Genomic DNA, 17,859 nt, shown 5'->3' with positions numbered 1-17,859 from the left:
ACTAGGAAGTTGCTGTTGTTGATGCATGCGTGTCCCGTTGTCTTGTTTTCAGTGTGATTGCGCGCATTTGTAGTCCATTTCGATGGCAACGGAGAGCGTCCCATTGTCTCGAATGGCAGTGATGGAGTACAAATAGCCAATTCTATTCAAGCCAGTCCGTCTGATTCACTTCGTCAGCGCCCACATGGCACCCACTGACTCTGTTTAAGTCCAAGATGGCGTGTTTCACCGTGGCGGAGGACGGTTTGGTTGTGACAGCGATGCCCGCTCGCGTCTATATTAGGCCGAAATAACGAACTTTCTATTGAAAAACAATCTCCACAGTACTGTGGAGTCTGTTTTAGTCCGAAAAATTGAGCTTTTTCACTCCACAAAGTCCGAAATGTTGCTCGTGAAAGCGTATGCATTCCTATGAGGTGTGCAACAGTTCCTCAGTGCAGTCCGAAATATCTTGTAAGTCCGAATCATTGGGGTCCGAAAAATCGGTCAGCTACTGTAGTTAGCTAACAAGGAATGGGACAAAAATTTCACACTGTATATCTTCTTCTTGCCTGCATGCTGGCGATATGCAGTGCTTTTACAGTGGGGTGGGCATGCACCCCATCATTCCATTCTGCATTCGTGGATTCAGCACAGTTTCATGCAAATTTTGTTAGCAGAGGTCATGGGTTAATGAGAGCATTTACCTACAGCTTAGTTGGTCTCAGAAAGAAAAGTCAAGTGCAGTCCAAAATGCTTTGGCTGTGGTGAAATGGTACTACTCTTGGCCATGGCCGCATTTATATTCCATTGATTTTTCCTAGCATTCTGAATGTGTTTTTTTTTCTCCAATTTCCTTTATTTTGTTTTTCGAGTTGCAGCATGACCACGGAATGATGCTGTTTTGCTGTCTGGGATTGTCTGGCAGTTGACCTTGATGCTTAGCATTTGAGTTTTTGAATTCTACTTTTTCTTGTTTCAGGAGAGGATAGTTGATCGCGCCTCCTACTAAACATGACTGTCAGCGTTATGCCTGATGGTACCTTCTGTAGGTGAGCATTCTGTGTATTTTTGCATCATAACTTTGCATGACATTGGCCTTGTTTACAATGTCTAAGCAGAATGAAGTAGTGTTCTAGAAACTCTTGAAATGCATCTGCCATGGTCTGCTGCGCACCATGCAAAAGCATTAGGAACACAGAATTACCTAGATGTGTGCCTTATTGCAATGAGCTTGGGCTGCATTTAAACGGGAGATAGCAAATATGGCTGCTTTCCTGTAATAACAGTAGAGTAATTAGGAAGTGGGAGCAAATGTATTAGAGTTTGTCTTTGCTTAGAGCAAAAATTGAGCTTTTAGCAGGATTGACTCTGTTGGCAGCTGTTACTGGTAAATATTGAAGCAGCTTACACTTGCAGCCTCACAAGAGAGATTTAAATCCTGTCATATTTTTTCTTCCAGAATGATCTCATCCCCAAATTTATTGGGAACTGTTTTTCACCGTGTTGTAGGCCTTGAATAAAACATGGTGGTGCTGCAAATCTGGTCGTGTGATTTTTCATTGATGTCTTTAGATGCACTACTCATGAAATCATTTTTCAGTAGTGGGGAAATGTACGCAAGTATTATCATAAGCAATGCTTTGAATTTCATATTTATTCATGCTGCCATTTCATCCCTGGAAGGGTATGACTAAGAAATGTGGGCATTGCCAAACAGATGTGACAATTTCTCATTGAATGTTATTTTCGAATTTGAAGTTTTGGTGGCTGTTATAATTTGTGTATACATATATGTCATGGAAAGAGCTTTTCCCTTTTGTTGGTTTGTGCAGCTCTTCGGCTGGAGACAAACACATTGCTTGTAAGCCTATAGTTATTGAGTAAAGTTTTTTCTTTTTTTACAGAACATATTGTATGGTGGATAGCTTGCCAGCAGCGCCATAGCTGTCTCTTCCTTCTGTAGTGAACTGCAATAAGTAGCAGGCTCACCAAGACTTAAATGTGCTTACAACACACTACAGACACAGTTTAGAAGAATTTTGAGATGCTACGTATTTGCAAAATTCCCCGGCCAGAGTGCATTGTGTGCGATGTGTGGTATTTCGGACGTTCCGAAGTCTCTCCTTCACCTCTACGGATGATACGAATGCATGAGCCGCAACTGCACCCTCGAGCACTAGGCGCTGCCCGCACATCGCCAAAGTCACAATCACTAATCGCACAGTACGCACCATGAGTAGCGAGCTGTGGCCGCACAGCAGTGAATAAATACAGTCAACCATAAACAGATCTGTGTGCATGCATTTTTTATGCTTCTACAAACGAATTTTGTTAGTTTGGATAATACAAAATTTCGAATGCGAACTTTCTTGCGACCTCGTGAGATTCGTATCAGAGAGATTCTACTGTATTTGCTTCTAAACTGAACCGCTTGGGCTGCGCATAGTAAAAAGCAATGTTATGGGGGCATTTCAACTATAAATAAAATGCTTGCAAGATTTCTGCACACAAGTGTTGGTGATGATATGCAAATGTGACTACTTTGTGCATGATTTACCGTAAAAACCGGAATATAGGTCGAACTTTTTTTCAAAAAACCATGGTGAAAAGTCGACCCCCGTCTTATATACCGGTCATTGGCGGAAAAAATACGGAAGTCTTGCAACAATGGGTGGCTGAAGTCAACAGCCTCCATCACCATCGCCATCAGCAGCAGTGCCGCCATTTTGCGTTTCAGTAGATGCAAAGCGGAAGTACAGTGCTCTAGAATATGGGTAGTGGGTTCAGGAGCCGGCGCGCTCCATGCGATGCAGTGAGGCGGCGAGTGTCGACAGGTCCCGGATGTAAGCGGTGGCGCTGTTGTAGCGTGGGCTGTAGGCTCGGCGCGCCCGCGCGCGCGGCTAGCAGTCCCGCCAAGTTGCCTGCAGCTGTTTGTTGCTTTTTGTGCGGTGCATTTTTCCTCTTTGTGAGTTCGCGGCGTTAAGACTACGGTCATGCCAAATCGTCGGCGTCAACGGCATTGTTTTGCTCCCGGGTGCAAAACGGGATACCAGTGGACGAAAGGCGATCAGCCGTCGCTCTTCGCTGTGCCAAAGGATGAGAACCGACGGAGGCAGTGGGAACGCAACCTTCATCGAAAAGATAAGGTTTTGGACGAAAACTGCTGTATGTGTGAGCTACATTTCAAGCCATCATGCATTGTGAGGGACTTTATACACATCATTGACGGCAAAGAAGTCCGCATCCCGCGTGGAAAGCCGGAACTTTTACCTGATGCGGTGCCAACTTTGCTGCCGAGCTATCTGTCAAAGAAAACACCGCTACAGAGACCACCTAGAAAGAGGAAAAGCACAAGTACATATCCTAATGAAGCGAAAAGACCACAAAGTAATGCTTCCGACGTTAACAAGGAATCGAGGTGTCCGGGCATTGACACTGGAGAGTAGCGTGTTGGCGAACGACCAAGACCCTTGTGAAGTTGACGAAGCATCGGTGCCGGACGATTTTTCTAAACTGGATGTTCCTTCAGAATACTGGAGCTGCCATCGCATACCTGATTACAGTGGTACTGTGTACTGCAAGCTAAGAATGGGCGAAAATCAATGCGTGGAGCCAGAGAGTTTGCAGTGAGTTTACTGCAATTTGTGACAAAGGAGGGTTGCTCTACCCGTCTCGTGTGCTTTTTTTGATGGTGAGAAGGCTGGAAAACCTTTTCATAACTTTTTTTAGTCAGGAAAAGCTGTGCAGTAACAGCATAGTAGATGTTATGGTGCTGGGAAAATCTCAGATTTCATGTGGTGTAGGGTGCAGCCAGCACTCAGAAGCGCTCACAGTCAGCATTCTCAAGTTTTATGTTTTGACAAGGCTGCATTTTTATGTTAAATCAATCAATGAGTCGCGAGAAGCTCGCAGGAAAAAGAAGCTTCATGCTAAGATGGGCAAATAAGTGCTCATAGTCGCGCGGCTAAATGTACTGTGCAAACAAGAAAACACGGCATTCCTTTGAGAAAATCAATAATATGTCTCACACTGTGCATAGTTGGAGCGCTGCAATAAAGGAGTGCTTTGTTTTATAAAAGTTATTTTATCTTGTCTTGCATTCATCAGCGTTTATACATCGGCGGCAATTGACCCTTCGTTTTGATGAAAAAAATGCATGCATCAAAACAACAATTAAAACAGGGGCATGAAATCTAAAGTTCGACGAAAACTCGTCCGGTCAGGTAGAAGATTCATGTAAAAAGGAAAGGAACGCCGACCAAAGGTTGTTAGAAAAAAAGACTTTTCGGCTTCCCTACGGAAGCCTTGATCAGAGTTATCAAGGCCTCCATAGGGAAGCCAGAACGTCTTTTTTAACAACAACCTTTGGTCGGCGTTCCTTTCCTTTTTACAAAACAGAGGCATGCATACCACACTTAAAATTATCGCATTCACATATAGTACGCTGTACACACAACGGTCTCTAAGTAAAGCGTTATTTTTATTCCAAAATCTTGTTGCCCCGCCCCTCTACTAAAACACTTCCGATGGCTCAAGCTGGAGTACACTCGGCCACGTTTGCAGACAGCTTCGAGTTGGCCGCTGGATAACCCCGATGATCGATAGAATGTTTGCTCCTCTCCCTGTACTCAGCCTTTCCTATGGGTGGCGATAATACTAGTATGCACTAACGTTGAAATATGGGAGCCGTACCTGCAAAAGAGCACGATCAGCGTTGCGAAGCATTAACGGGGCCGCTCGTCCGCACCACCGCGCTATCGGCTGTTGGCTACTACTACATCTAATTTTCTTTATTCGCCGACAATATCTGTGTACAGCTTCACCTATTTGTAGGACCTGTTTTAAAAGACAGAGCCTTGCTTATTTCAAGACGATTCTATGCACAGCGCGCATCCAAGGCGCGGCGCGCCGCATTTCATACAGCCCATGCTCTGGTGGCGCCATCTGGTATCGTCGACACAAGTCGCCTCACCGCTGGCTGCTCCCTGAACCCACTACCCATATTCTAGAGCACTGTAGCGGAAGCTAGCGGCAATTTACCGTTGCCTTCAAGAAAAACACGATTGAGTACGAGGAAGCTCACGGGATCCTGGCGGCACAGCGCGAATTTGGAGTATCCGAAAAGCGCATTCAGTACTGGCAGAGGCAGAAGCTGCGTATTACAACTTGCAGCAACCAGAAGAAAACATCATTTCGTGGGCAGACCGTAGTGTATCGAGAATAGGAAGGAAACGTTGCGCTGCGAGCAAGATCGCTGCCTGTGACTGCCGAATGCATCCGCGTGAAAGCGGCAGAGATCGCGCGTGCCTCTAGACTCACGAGGGCGCAATTCAAAGGCTCGCCATCCTGATTGCGGCGATTCATGAAGAGGAGGGCTTTGCTCTACGGCGCCGTACTTGCCTGTGCCAGAAACAAACGCGGGCCGATTGGTGCGCGATATTGTTAAAAAATTTGCCGGGTGTACATACAAGCAGCATTTAAATGAAATTAAATACTGTCACCATTGTGCAACCTCTCGAGTCGCATTTGTTTCAAAGTAAGGATGTCTTTCGGTACTTTTCCCATTGAAAAAGATCTTTTTCATTTTTAAAATTGGTTAGTTAGGGGGTCGACCTATATTCCGGTCTGACCTATAGTCCGGTTTTTACGGTAGTTAAGCATATAATGACATTCTCAGTAGCTTTTTTTTGCAGCAGCAGCTCTGGCTGAAAATGGTCGCTGGATGTATTTGTAGGACCAACACGCTGACAGGGGGCATGCTAAGACATGTGTCATGTCTGGTAGAAAGAGCAGTGCTTCTCTGCATGCTCATCCATACGTAACCCTCGTTCGACCAGAATTACACATGCGCTATTTGGTATCCGCACCAATCATACCTTGCAAACCCTCTAAACGGTACAAAATCAAGCTGCTCGCTTTCTTTACTTTGACTACAGCTATTTTACTAGTGTATCTCATCTAAAGTCTCAAGCTAACCTGTTACTTCTAGTTCGACGTAGATTTTTCGACTTTCTTCTTCATAATTTTTATCATTCACAACTATCCAGCTCTGTCATCCTGCCCCTCACTGGATTTTGCAACGTGTCAGCCAGAACAAAAGTGTTTATTAGCCGCCTACCCATACTACTGCGCATATTTTCTCACTTTTCATTCAGACTGCAAGAGACTGGAATGATCTTCCCCGTGCTGCCGTGCTCCACTCCAGTCCACTGCATTTCAAAAGTTAAATCGACAAAATAATTTACTGATATGTTCATATACTGCTTAAATGTTGTACTGTTATCCCGCATGTAATACCCTATATCTTGGGCCCTTGAGGTGTATTCTGAATAAATAAAATCATGTGCAGATCATGGCATGAAGTTGTCATTACCGGGATGGCTGTAGAGTATGGCTGGTTCAAATATTCAAATATAAGTCTGATGTGTGCACTCTGTAGAGAAGCAATAGGCACAGTGCAAAGAGCGTGGCTGTGTGATTGATGCTTTATTGAAATGGGTTGGCCGGTAATCCAAATCTATTTCCTTTACACTGCCATCCTGCCATCCGCTCACATCGGACTACGTTAACAGGCTACACAAAGATGTTTCATGCGCATCTGCAAGGATCATTGCATGCTGTGTTCTGCACACGCCACGCATGCACAGCTGCATGCTCTTTCGCTACCATAAACAGCGTGCTCATGCGATGCACGTGACCCAAAGAGTTATATCACGAAGAACTACTTGAGGTGTCTGTATGAAAATAAATCCAGAAAATTTGCCTTTCCTCTGGCATTCCTGATCTTAGAGGCTTGAGAGTCAGCGCCCACCCCGTCGTGCACATTGAATTTCTTTTCATCCGAATCATCGTGAACCAATCATTCTCGCAATATGTTTTGCTGAAATATATTATGCACCATATTTCATGCTAGTGGGTGGCGAAGAAGGCGTTACCGCCATTTATGAAACTGCCTCCCTCCCCCCAGTTTCCTTTCAGAGCTTGGGTGGGGTGAGCTTTTTGACCGATCCCAGCAGGAGGACGATGTCGGGCCTGCGTTTAAGTACGAGTAACATGAATGGCCGGTCGACCATGAACTGCGCTGAGGACGGCTCGTCGGTGCCGCTCTCCACGTCTGCAAAGGACCAGTCAAGCGGCAGCGGAGACTCCACGCTGCTGCTTGCCGTGGTGCTCGGTGGTGACATCACAGCTGAGGCTGCCCCTATGCTGGACCGCCTGCGGGCTGCTGCACGGTCGTCTTCGCTCTGACTGGCCCCCTTGCTGTTGACGTGCAACACGGCCACGTGGCGAACGGAAGACAGGTGCACGCCCTCCGCCTTGCTCAGGTACCTGTGTATGCGCAGAGTACCGTAAGCCATGTTTTACTGGACCAAGATACCCCTTGTGTGCCAGCACTAGCCATGGCATCTCAGCAGATATCCTGACGCCGCCACTTGGCTAGGACTGTTGCTGTCTGTGCTGGCAATGCTCATTCACACTGGTGGCATTCCAGGAAAGGCAAGTGCCAGTAGGCAGCAGCCCAGAGTCATGTGATCGGGTATTGTTTGTTCGTGTGATGTATGGCTTGAGGAGCAGGATAAAGGGACTTTTCCTTTTCTGCCACTGCCACGAATGTTTGGTTTGATCTTTTTGACAAGCACGGCGATGCGGCATCGAGTGAACGGCGCCACGGCAACGAGACGGCTTACATACATATACATATTTTATTTTTTCCAGAAATTGGAAAGGTCTCCTGAGCTAAAAGCTATGAGCTTGACTAGGCCCAGGATATCCAATACATGGCAGTAGCATGTGTTTACAAAAAGAGATTAACAAACATTCACCCAAAAAGTTCACAAATGAAGCTGATCTATACTATTTCCATAGCATACACACAGCATTTAGCATACATGATGCGTATCACAAAAAAGAGATCTCACACAAAGCAAAACAACAAAAGAGTTATAACATCAATGTGCAATTCAATATGAAATATCGCTAACAGAACAAAAATAGCAGTAGAAATCATATATTAGCAAAATAGGAATGCAGCTGCTTGACACTGTATTCATGAATAGAATAGTATTTGTTGAGCGCAACAGGAAGGTTATGGGTCAAAGACTGCTGTTTATAAAAGTGAGAAAGCGTGGGATTGCCCATTTGTCTGTGTTTCTTGTGTTTATGTTTGAATTTGTAATGCGTTGTTTTAAAGACACCAACAAAGCTATAGTGCTTTTTATTTGTGGGGAGGAGTAGCAGGCTGCCTGTAATAAACGAAAGTCATATAGGTTATCTATGGGAATAATGTTAAGGGAGGAAAAGAATTCTTTACAAGATGACATAGGTGCAATATTTGCGATGCAACAGACAATTGTCTTCTGAATAACTGCAAGCTTGCTTAAATTAGATCTCATGGTTGTGCTCCAAACTAAAGAACAGCATGTTAAGTGAGAGTTAAAGAGAACATTATATATTTGAAGCTTGACTGATAATGGAAGCAACCTACGACAGCGTGATACTACACCAGCGATGGAGGAAAGTTTTATGGAAATGAAGGAACTAGACACCGCAGCGGACACGGGACAGAGAAAGAAGACGACACAGGGTGCTACTTGCAACTAAAATCTGCCTGTTCATTGCCGCAAGTGTCGGGGTTGTTGGCCTCAGTTCAGCCATACCCAGATTGTTGGAAGAAGGAAGGGGCAGCTTGAGAGAGAGATTATGGAGGCCATTGCCATCTTGCGCTCGCAACCGGATGAATGCGTTAGTTCGCCTTCGGTTTCCATCCTCCAAAAAGAACTGGGTTTCCTTGACAGGTAACAGGTTGGGCTGTTTCCTTTTGATGTTCTTTTCTTCCTTTGTCTTGTGGTTTTCATGCTTCCACACGCGGTCCACAGTTGTTTTTTTTTAACACTTCTGATATCTGTAGATTGTGACTCGCATGATGAGCATTGCATAACGTTTTAAAGTCTGATTTCTGTAGATTGTGACTCGCATATCTTTCATGTGTATTGTTGTCAGTTAGGTCTTGTTATCTGTTGCTTTTCATTCCCCCTTTTTTCTTGATTGTAGGATCACACGTGCCTCTGTCTTTATAAAGCCATGAAGTTTCAAATAAAATTTTAGTTGCAAGTACCGCCCTGTGTCGTCTTCTTTCTCTGTCCCTTGTCCGCTGCGGTGTCTAGTTCCTTCATGTCTCACCAACTGGCCTACACATCTACCCTCCTAAATTTTATGGAAAGGTTATTTATGTGCACGTCCCAGCTTAATGTTGAAGAAAAATGAACTCCGAGAATTTTATGATGATCGACAATATCGACTACCTGACCTTCTAACATGATAACTTCACTCGCTAAAACTGGTTTATTTTTAGAATGAAACGTAGCTGCTTTTGTGTTAGATGGGTTTATCTTTATTCGATTTTGCTTTGACCAAGCAGACAACTGTTCAAGCATTCGATTACATTTTATTATCATATGTTGAATATTGGAACCAGAGATCAGCATTGTGCTGTCGTCAGCATACATAATGAACTGAACTCTTATTTATGTTTACTATATCCACATTCTACTACAGCCACATTCTTCTCTTGGCGCAAAATCTCTCATTCTGAGACGGCAAGTTCAAAGCATATCAAGCCCAGCCCAAGCCATTTTGCTCGGTCATAACTTCAGCTAGGATGTCATCTAAGAAAATCATCCCTTTCCATACCCTATTCTACTCACACCCTATTCTATTTACACATTCCCAGCGTTCTGAAATCCTGTACTTTCTACTGTCCTCTGGGGATGAATGAGTGAGAGTGATAGTGTTATCTCGTAGGCATCTTCCTCTACTCTGTCCTCACCATGAGAGTTCACAGAACAATCAAGCGGGAATGAAGAGTGTTCACAAGAGAAGAAATACCCTGCTACGACTGGCCGAACAAGCCATGCCTTTACAATTCCATGAGAATTCGCCAATTCAAGGACGACACAGAACGAACCCTTGAGAATCACAAGAGGACAAAAGAAACATCCTGAAGAAGCCCTACTCTCGCCCCACCTGGATAATAAACTCGGTAGTAGGGATATGGACGCTGGCCCTGAGTAATGACTAACGAAGCCAATTCACTTTACTAGGGAGAAATTCTCCCTTGACGGTATCGCTATTACAAATTTACAGCAGCTGAAAGGGATATCGAAGCGTGCCGTTAGGCAACCTTGTTTCATCAACAAGAGGTACAGAGGGCACAAAAAACCTGCCATCATTTTCCTAGCGAGAAATCCGGTTGTCATGCGTGCTGGCTGATTGTGAGAATCCATTTTGAAGATCTGCCCATCCACGTATGTTCCTAAATTCGGATGCATATTTAAACAGGGCATTTCTCCTAAGATTTTACACAATTTTTTAAAAACAGGCGTTTTGAGTTAAAAGGGTGCTTTTTTCGGCATAGCATTTTCAGTGGAGTATAGACCAGATTATTTTACCCTCGCGCGTAGGCTGCCGGAGCGCTCCTACTCTCGACACCAGTCGCCATCTCGGCACACGAGGCACGTTGGACTGTGGGCGGGGTAGAATGCGTGTTTACGTGTTCTTCGCTTCCGTAGCTGATGCGCTCTCACCTAACGTTTGTGCGTGTGTGCTGTGCATCACTACTCAGAGTTCTGCAGGCCGTTCTACGGTTATCTGTCACACACTGTTACACACATATCCGAGGGTAGTCGACCACGTAGGGTGCCGATTCGAAACAGGTACTTAAAAGCACATTTTGCGCTGGCGTATCGTGTTACCGTCTTTTACGTGCGCTACCATCTATGATAATTTTATGCATCAGGATGTATATGTATTCATTTGACTCGATGGTGCAGTAATGTGCAAGCTGTAACAGGATCGGCCAGCTGCAGACCGAAGGTTGTCCAGGCGAAGCGCGTGTTTTCGATCAGCAGTACGTCTTCGATATCCGTGCGCTGAGCTTGCTATTGTTCCCGTTAAACACATTTCGTGCACGGGGATGTAAGCACGACCGCTACCAAATTTCCACATGTATCACAGAGGGATCGGCGGGGTAAAGGGCTGACCGTAGTATCTCTCTGCTTTTGGTACCTGCTTGAATCACAGCAATATATGCATGATTTTATTACATTCTGTGACACTTGGCCAAGCGGCTAGTGACGCTGTCACACGCGCCGAGAGCTTGCGAATAAAATAAACGCCACTTCAAGCCGCAGGATTAGTGAAAGCTGGCCTCTCTGCTGATATTGAATCAATCTTTCAATATTGATTCAAAATTCTTTTTTATGCGCCAGATAGCATAAACCATGACTAAAACTGTTTTCTGTTAGCCCTGCCACTCAGTTGAGCTCACAACAATAAATGCTGATGTAGCTGGCGAGAAGAAAGCCCTAATTGTGGTGGGTGCTTTATGGCCGGCGGGAAGGGTTAAGAGCGTATTAGAGCTGAAATTGCATGCTAGTTGTGCACATAATGCTTGACACTGACCAAAAAAGTTTTTCTGCGATGGAGCACCAAGACGGTAGCGATGCGAGCGCGTGCTAAGCGCCGGAAAAATGAACGTGAATACCGAACTAAATGTTATCAATTTTTATCCTTTTGATAACGCAGGCATCCTGCAATATAACCACGCTGTGGAAATATGTTGGGTAAGGTTTTTATAGCGCCCGCAGGAAAGTAGTTCACGGCTATATGCAGGCGCGGCCGCGGAGCTGCCGCAGAGCCGCAGTCCCCAGTGAAACGCCCGCACCGCAGCGCGCCAGTCGGCGGAAAATGGCCGCGCCCGAGAGCGGTTCTGGATTCTGGTCTATAGTACATCAGAATACAGCTGAGACCTGCTAACTAGCATGCTAGTTAACTATCCTGAGTAAACTTTTAACTTGCTGTTAGGCTCTAATTATTGAGAGACGGGTAATATAGCCCGCTGTAAGTAATATCCATATCAGCTTTTAGAATTTAGAAAATGCGGTTGCCCTCGGAGTGGTGCCCCAACAAATTTTGGCTATATCGCGCCAAGATACATGCGCTTTCGAGAAGCTCGCAGGCAAGGCAACCTTTCCACTGCATGTAACTCGTCGAAACAGCCAAAATTTATTGGGCCACAGTGCCGAGGGTAACCGCGTTTTCTAAATTCTAAAAACTGATTTGGATATTACTACGGTGGGCTACACGCGTCTCTATAATTCAGAAGCCTAACAGCAACCTAACTATTCTGTATTGGTTAACCAGCCTGCTAGCTAGCACATGTAAGTTATTCTGATGTACTATGCCGCTGAGAATGCTATGCCGAAAAAACCGCTGTTCTAACTTAAGAGGCCTATTTTTAATAATTGTATAAACTCTTAGGAGAAACACCCCGTAGTGATAATATGATGGACTGTTTGAAGAAAACGCTGGCGCAGTCACCAATGTAAAAAATAATGACCCGAAACAGCCTCGTGTACCTGCTGGCTAATTGGAATGTTCCAAACTTGAGCTGTGTAGCGGAGGCTTTCCGTAATGTACACATACAATTTGTACACATTCAATGCCCGCTCTAACGGATTGCCAGAGGATGAAGGTCAGGAGACCTGCAGCTTCCTCTTCTCTTTAGTTCCATCTGGCTCCTCATGTAACGGTTTAGTTTAGGCTTAGCCCAACAAGGCGCACCTGAACCTGGCCTCGTCGGTGAAGAGCACCCCAAGCCCCAGGGCACGCAGCACAGGCGAGAGGTCGGTGACGCGGTGCAGCTTGAGCCTCGGCATGCACACGGTGACCCCTTGGCGTTCTTCCAGCATGGCCACGCAGTGCAGCAGCCGCGCCGCCGTGGCGCGCTTCTCCAGCGACGCAAGCCCGTCGACGCGCACCGGCAGTAGGATCACCAGCGACACGTCGCGGTTCTCGTATGGCAGCTCCAGCGCCGTCACCTGCGTCGTCGACACGTGTGGATTAAACCAGCGCTCCTCGCGACCATCGCGCAGTGTATCGAGGTGTTATTTGGCCATCGCCGAGTCTGAGCTCCAACGATGTGCATGAGACGTTTATTCACGCGTTCACCAAGTGGACGGCGCCACACAGTAAGCGGAAACAAAGAAGCATATCCAATGGCGATATTCCGACCTCCATTCTGCTTCCCTTTGAAAAGCAATACTCTTACTTTTTAGGTTTTAGACCCATCGCACGAATTCCCTCAAATGTGTAACTCCAGATCCTTGTGCCTAATCTGTCTCGTATGAATACCGTCGAAGGTGACATATATTAGTGTGGGCAGAGAAAAAGAAAGAAAAATAATGTTGCCCAGCCCGCACCGCCAATGGCACAACGGGCTTTGTCGAAGGTGACATAAAGTAGGTGAGTCCGAAAGAAGGAAGGACTCCCCGCTCCGCTAAATTACCTCGGGTACGTCGAAGGTGACAGTCGTATCCAGTGAAATAAAACAAATACTATAATGGCACGCAAGCAAGCGGGCAGAAAAAAGCAGGGAAAGAGAAGTGGGCCGCGCCAACCTCCAGTTCCGAGCAGCGGAACATGCGGAAGGATCCCTTCTGGCGCATCATGCGTATGGTGATGGCGGCCTCGGGCGTCTCGTGGAAGTCTCCCCAGGCCGGCTGGAAGGAGTGGCGCCACGTGCCTTCGAGCCGGATGGTGGACAGGAGCACCAGCAAGCTCTTCTCGTCCACCGATCCGGGAGGGAAGATCTCCTGGCCGGCCTTGAACGAGAAGGAGGAGACCGCTCGAGCCATGGCGTCCATGGACAGGCGGCACTGCTCGGCGCTGTGCGCGAAGTCGCGCCGGTCCAACATGTACGACAGCCGCTCCTGCAGGGCAGTGGTGAAAATAAAAGGCCTGACCGTACTTCATATAGTTCCCGGCACCTGCACTGCACCTTGCTCCGCATGTGCTTCACGCCACTGGGCATGCGCAAAAACCTCCAGGGGGCTGTGCGCGAACAGGGCTACTCCACAAGCCCACCAGAGCCGAACGCGACAATACCATCACCATACCGATATATGAAACCCTCAAATGAGAATTGATGAAACGGAGCGGTTGTTATGAGTTCTGTGTTCTATTTGGCTACCCAAAGTGTTTGTTGTTCTTTTGGTGTAAGCGAGCTGAGGGTCCTGTAACCTCTTGTATTGCCACTCGGTTGAAACGCAAGGATAGACTAACCGAAGACCTTTTGGGTACTCCTAGTTTGCAGTTCTAAAGCCCTAAAATCCGTTACCTTCATCTGAAAAAGCTTAGGAGCTTGCTGGAAACGGGACAGACGCCATTCAATAAAACCTCCCAAGACACCAGACTGCAACTTTGCAGAATCTTTTTCACCACAGTAGATCAAACTGGCACCGGGAGAGGCACACACACGGCCTCGCATAAGGCAGTACCTGCATCTGGAGGTATGAGCTGGTGAGCTGGACGCTGTGGTCGTAGAAGAGCGCCATGAAGCAGGTGTAGGAGAAGCGCTGCACGCGCAGCTTCGGTCTTCGGAAGGGCGCGAACAGCGCATGCGCGTGGCGGTCGAAGGCGCGGGCCATGCGCAGCGGGGCCCAGTGCACGTGCAGCGCGCGGCCCAGGGCTTCGGCGGTGGCGCTGCGAGACTCGCAGCCGTGCAGCAGCATCACCAGCGAGCTGGCCACCATGAACGGGGAGAGGAGCACGTTGCGCGTGTCGCCGCCCTCGCGCAACTTGCGGCACACGTCCACGGCCAGCTGGAGCAGGCAGCCGCTCATCTCAGGCACCATGCTGAACGACGGCTCGCGGAGCCTGCGGCCGCGGATTTCAGGCGATGCCTTTCACTTCGTAGGAGAGGCTAGGCTCGCTGCAGTGTATCACTGCTGTTCACCAAAATATCGTATGTATTAAAATGAATCGTCTCAAATAATTGAAACTAACAGAACACGTGTTTAATAACATCTACTTTTTCCTACTATAGTTGAGTCCGCCCCTTGTTAGACGAAGATGCATAGTTCGTTGTAGAAAATTGCTACTTCTTCTGGAGGCAAACTTAATTGTCAATAACGACTGTAAGCAGCCTTCTAAATAATCTGCTTATTAAGGGTTAAAGTCTACCATGAAGGCAGCAGTACTAGGTCAAAAGGGAGGAAAAGTGCTGCAGGGTCTGATCCCCACTTTTTCCACAACTATGTCTAGAAGGTTGTGTTTCTTACTTCACAGGTTACGAAGCTCGCCAAGAATTCATACAAAACTTCCTTTGGGCTCCAAACTTTTGAGGTCACAAAAGCGTCCGTCTTATTAAAATCGGAACAGTACAGCGACCAGCAACAACAAAAATAATAAGGTTAAAGAACTCTGGGGATGCTTAAGTGTGCTGTCACTCATGACGTCACTGTGTTTGGGCCTCTCAGCACGACGCGTTCAAGTGATGTCAGTAAACTTGTTCGGCCGGGGCTGGCCGCGGATCCAAAATCGAGAACGGTTCTCACAGACTCTCGCCGGGCCGGTGTACACTATTTTGCAGGGGAAATATCACCTCTTGCCTCCCAAATGCTAACACGGGCTGCCGCCGATCCAACTTAGACAAACAATCTGGGATCCTAGCCATCAGGGTCTACGAGCCAATGAGCCTGCTGATGCGACCGCCTGAGCGCTTACGTACCGGGCTCCTCACCCTAGCTCTCTGGGCTCAGAAGCTGAACAGCGTCTGCGGTTCCGCGAAATCTTAATCCATTACTGCGACAGCCACCTCTACCTGGCCCCTGCCAAGGGGCTCGGTAAGGCGGAGGAGCGAACTATGCGGCACCTGCAGACTGGAACTATTCTCTGTCCTGCCGTAGTCAAACACTTTGACCGCAACATAGATGGGCGTTGTCCCGCATTGTGGAGAGGCGTGCGATGTCTTTCACATGGTGTGGGCATGTACTCAGAATCCTCACCTTCCCCTATCCCTACCCGCGAGGCATGAGAGACTGTCCTCCTCAACAGCTCCACACTAGAGTCCCGAAGCCCTGGTAAAGCGGGCGCGAGACGGGACCTTGTCGTACGGTGTCCCGGACTAAGGATACCGACCATATAGCGGGCTCGTCTGACACCAAAACTCTCTTTCTAAGTAATAAGTCTTTCACCACCACCATCCGGGAAATGGCTGACTGATTTATAGGCAAGCTTTTGTGGTGTCAGCGGGCGTAACCAGATATTTATGGTTACATAAATGTTCCGCTAGCTGAAGTCGTTAGCGGTTATTAAGTCGTTGCTCAGAAATGTGGCATCGGTCGTGTCTGCAAGCCGGCCGCCGGGTGTGGCAGCCACACACCGGCTGCACACACTCGGGCAGCCCACAGACATCACTTATCGGCCACAGCTCTTAGAATGCAAGACGGGTGCTCCGGGGCCTCCGTTGGGCGGTCAAGTGGTACGAGGATCCATGCTGATTTATGAACTCTAACGTGTCTCCAATCCTTCGAGATCACTGGGGGGAACACGATGTAGATGAGCTTCGGTGATTGTCGCTGAAATGTCATGGCGCGGTGGGAATGTCCTACGGAGCGCCGCCCGCATAGCTGACCCCATAGCGCACCGGTGAAAATTCATCTCCCATTTGCGTGCTCAGCAGCCACAAGTAAGATCTTAGTGTGCCCTACCGTAAAAATAAAGAAATGCAGCTCCGATATACGAGACCAGCTCTTCCCGCACCTCCTGAATACGTGGCGGATGCGCTAACCGGTTGACCACCGCTTCAATATGTTACACCCGTGCACTCTAGTATTAAAGTCAGCTCAAATATACTTTCATTTCTTTGCGATCACAAGGCATCTGGGCCATTCGCGTTACGAATTCGTAACTGCCCAGCGATACTTCAACTGCACTTTTGCAACCGCAACTACTAGGAAGTTCGTTTGTGCACGTCTAACGGTTAACTGTGGTCTTAAGTGTATGCTCGCTTTACCTCTTGGTATCGGCGTCCATCTCGGAGCTGTCCAGTTCCGAGGAGAGGTCGTCGTCCGAGCGGCCCAAGCCGCCGACGCGATCCATCCGGGACACCTGCGTGCCTGCCGACGTCACCGATGTCATAGACGAGGAGAGGCTGGAAAGGTTCATCGACAAGCCACCGCTGCCGCGAGTCGAGGTGGAGGCGTGTCGCGAACGCCGTCGGTGCCGGCGGCGAGACGACGCCTGTGGGACGTACTCCTCGCCCGAGTCCGAAGAGTCGCCGTCCACCGTGGGGCTGGACAGGGAGCCGCGGCCACGCATCTTTACTGCTTGCGGGAGCTTCTTGATTCTGCGCGTCCAGGCGGGCGGCGAGATATGTTCTTCCTTTTCCTTCTCTCCTCACGCGTGGCACGTGCGTGTGCCGCAGCCGAATTCGCTTAGTTCCTCGGGTCACGTTCGCCTCGAGGCCTCTTCTGGTACCCGCACCAACCAACCAACCAACCTGCGCCAGGCGCCAGTCTCTGCGACAAGGTTTCGTTCTCTGAAAGGCGCAGTGCTCCTTAATGAAGGCGATTATAACGCTGACGATTGTGATTATATATGGCTGGCCCACTTTGCTACAGATTCCGCTGCTTGATGGTTATGATGATGATGGTCACAATCAGCCTGACTATGCGCACTGCAGGGCAAAGTCTATGTCTCTCCAATTAACCCTGCCTTTTGCCAGCTGCGGCCACCGTGTCCCCGCAAACTTATTAATCTCATTCGCCCACCTTTCTGCCGCTCCCTGCTACGCTTGCCTTCTTTTGGAATACACTGCGTCACCCATAAGGACCATCGGTTATCCTACATTACACGCCCTGCCCAAGCCCATTTCTTCTTCTTGATTTTGAATAGGATTCAGTAACCCGTGTTTATTTCCTCGCCCACTCTGCCCGCTTCCGGTCTCTTAACGTTACACCTATCATTTTTTTCTTTCTATAGCTCGCTGCGTTGTCCTTAAGCTGAACCCTTTCCGTTAGCCTCCGCGCTTCTGCC

General features: G+C 47.8%; 2 protein-coding genes across 4 annotated transcripts in view; one reads left to right on the top strand and one right to left on the bottom strand.

Moving 5' to 3' along the window:
- Positions 1 to 7,017, top strand: part of Coq6 (ubiquinone biosynthesis protein COQ6, mitochondrial) — a 34,431-nt gene extending 27,414 nt beyond the window's left edge. The window contains exons 13-14 of one of the 3 annotated variants that reach the window (XM_077665524.1): positions 962 to 1,031; positions 6,950 to 7,017. In XM_077665524.1, the coding sequence (XP_077521650.1) occupies positions 962 to 991 (30 nt within the window). In that variant the 3' untranslated portion in view covers positions 992 to 1,031; positions 6,950 to 7,017. Of the gene's footprint in view, positions 1 to 961; positions 1,032 to 1,441; positions 1,522 to 6,137; positions 6,281 to 6,949 lie in introns of those variants that run through there. The other 2 variants (XM_077665523.1, XM_077665522.1) reach the window with 2 other exon arrangements.
- On the bottom strand, positions 6,957 to 17,171 carry LOC144132838 (ipis-1-like). Its single transcript, XM_077665521.1, has 5 exons — positions 16,838 to 17,171; positions 14,319 to 14,697; positions 13,440 to 13,751; positions 12,604 to 12,860; positions 6,957 to 7,311 (listed from the first exon to the last, which is right to left on the bottom strand). Exons 1-5 carry the CDS (start codon positions 17,140 to 17,142, stop codon positions 6,957 to 6,959), a joined length of 1,608 nt encoding a protein of 535 aa, XP_077521647.1. The 5' UTR covers positions 17,143 to 17,171.
- Between the last annotated feature and the right edge of the window lie 688 nt (positions 17,172 to 17,859).

Source organism: Amblyomma americanum, chromosome 5, assembly GCF_052857255.1.
Source record: "Amblyomma americanum isolate KBUSLIRL-KWMA chromosome 5, ASM5285725v1, whole genome shotgun sequence".
Lineage (NCBI taxonomy): Eukaryota > Metazoa > Arthropoda > Arachnida > Ixodida > Ixodidae > Amblyomma > Amblyomma americanum.
This window is presented reverse-complemented; position numbering and strand designations above follow the sequence as displayed.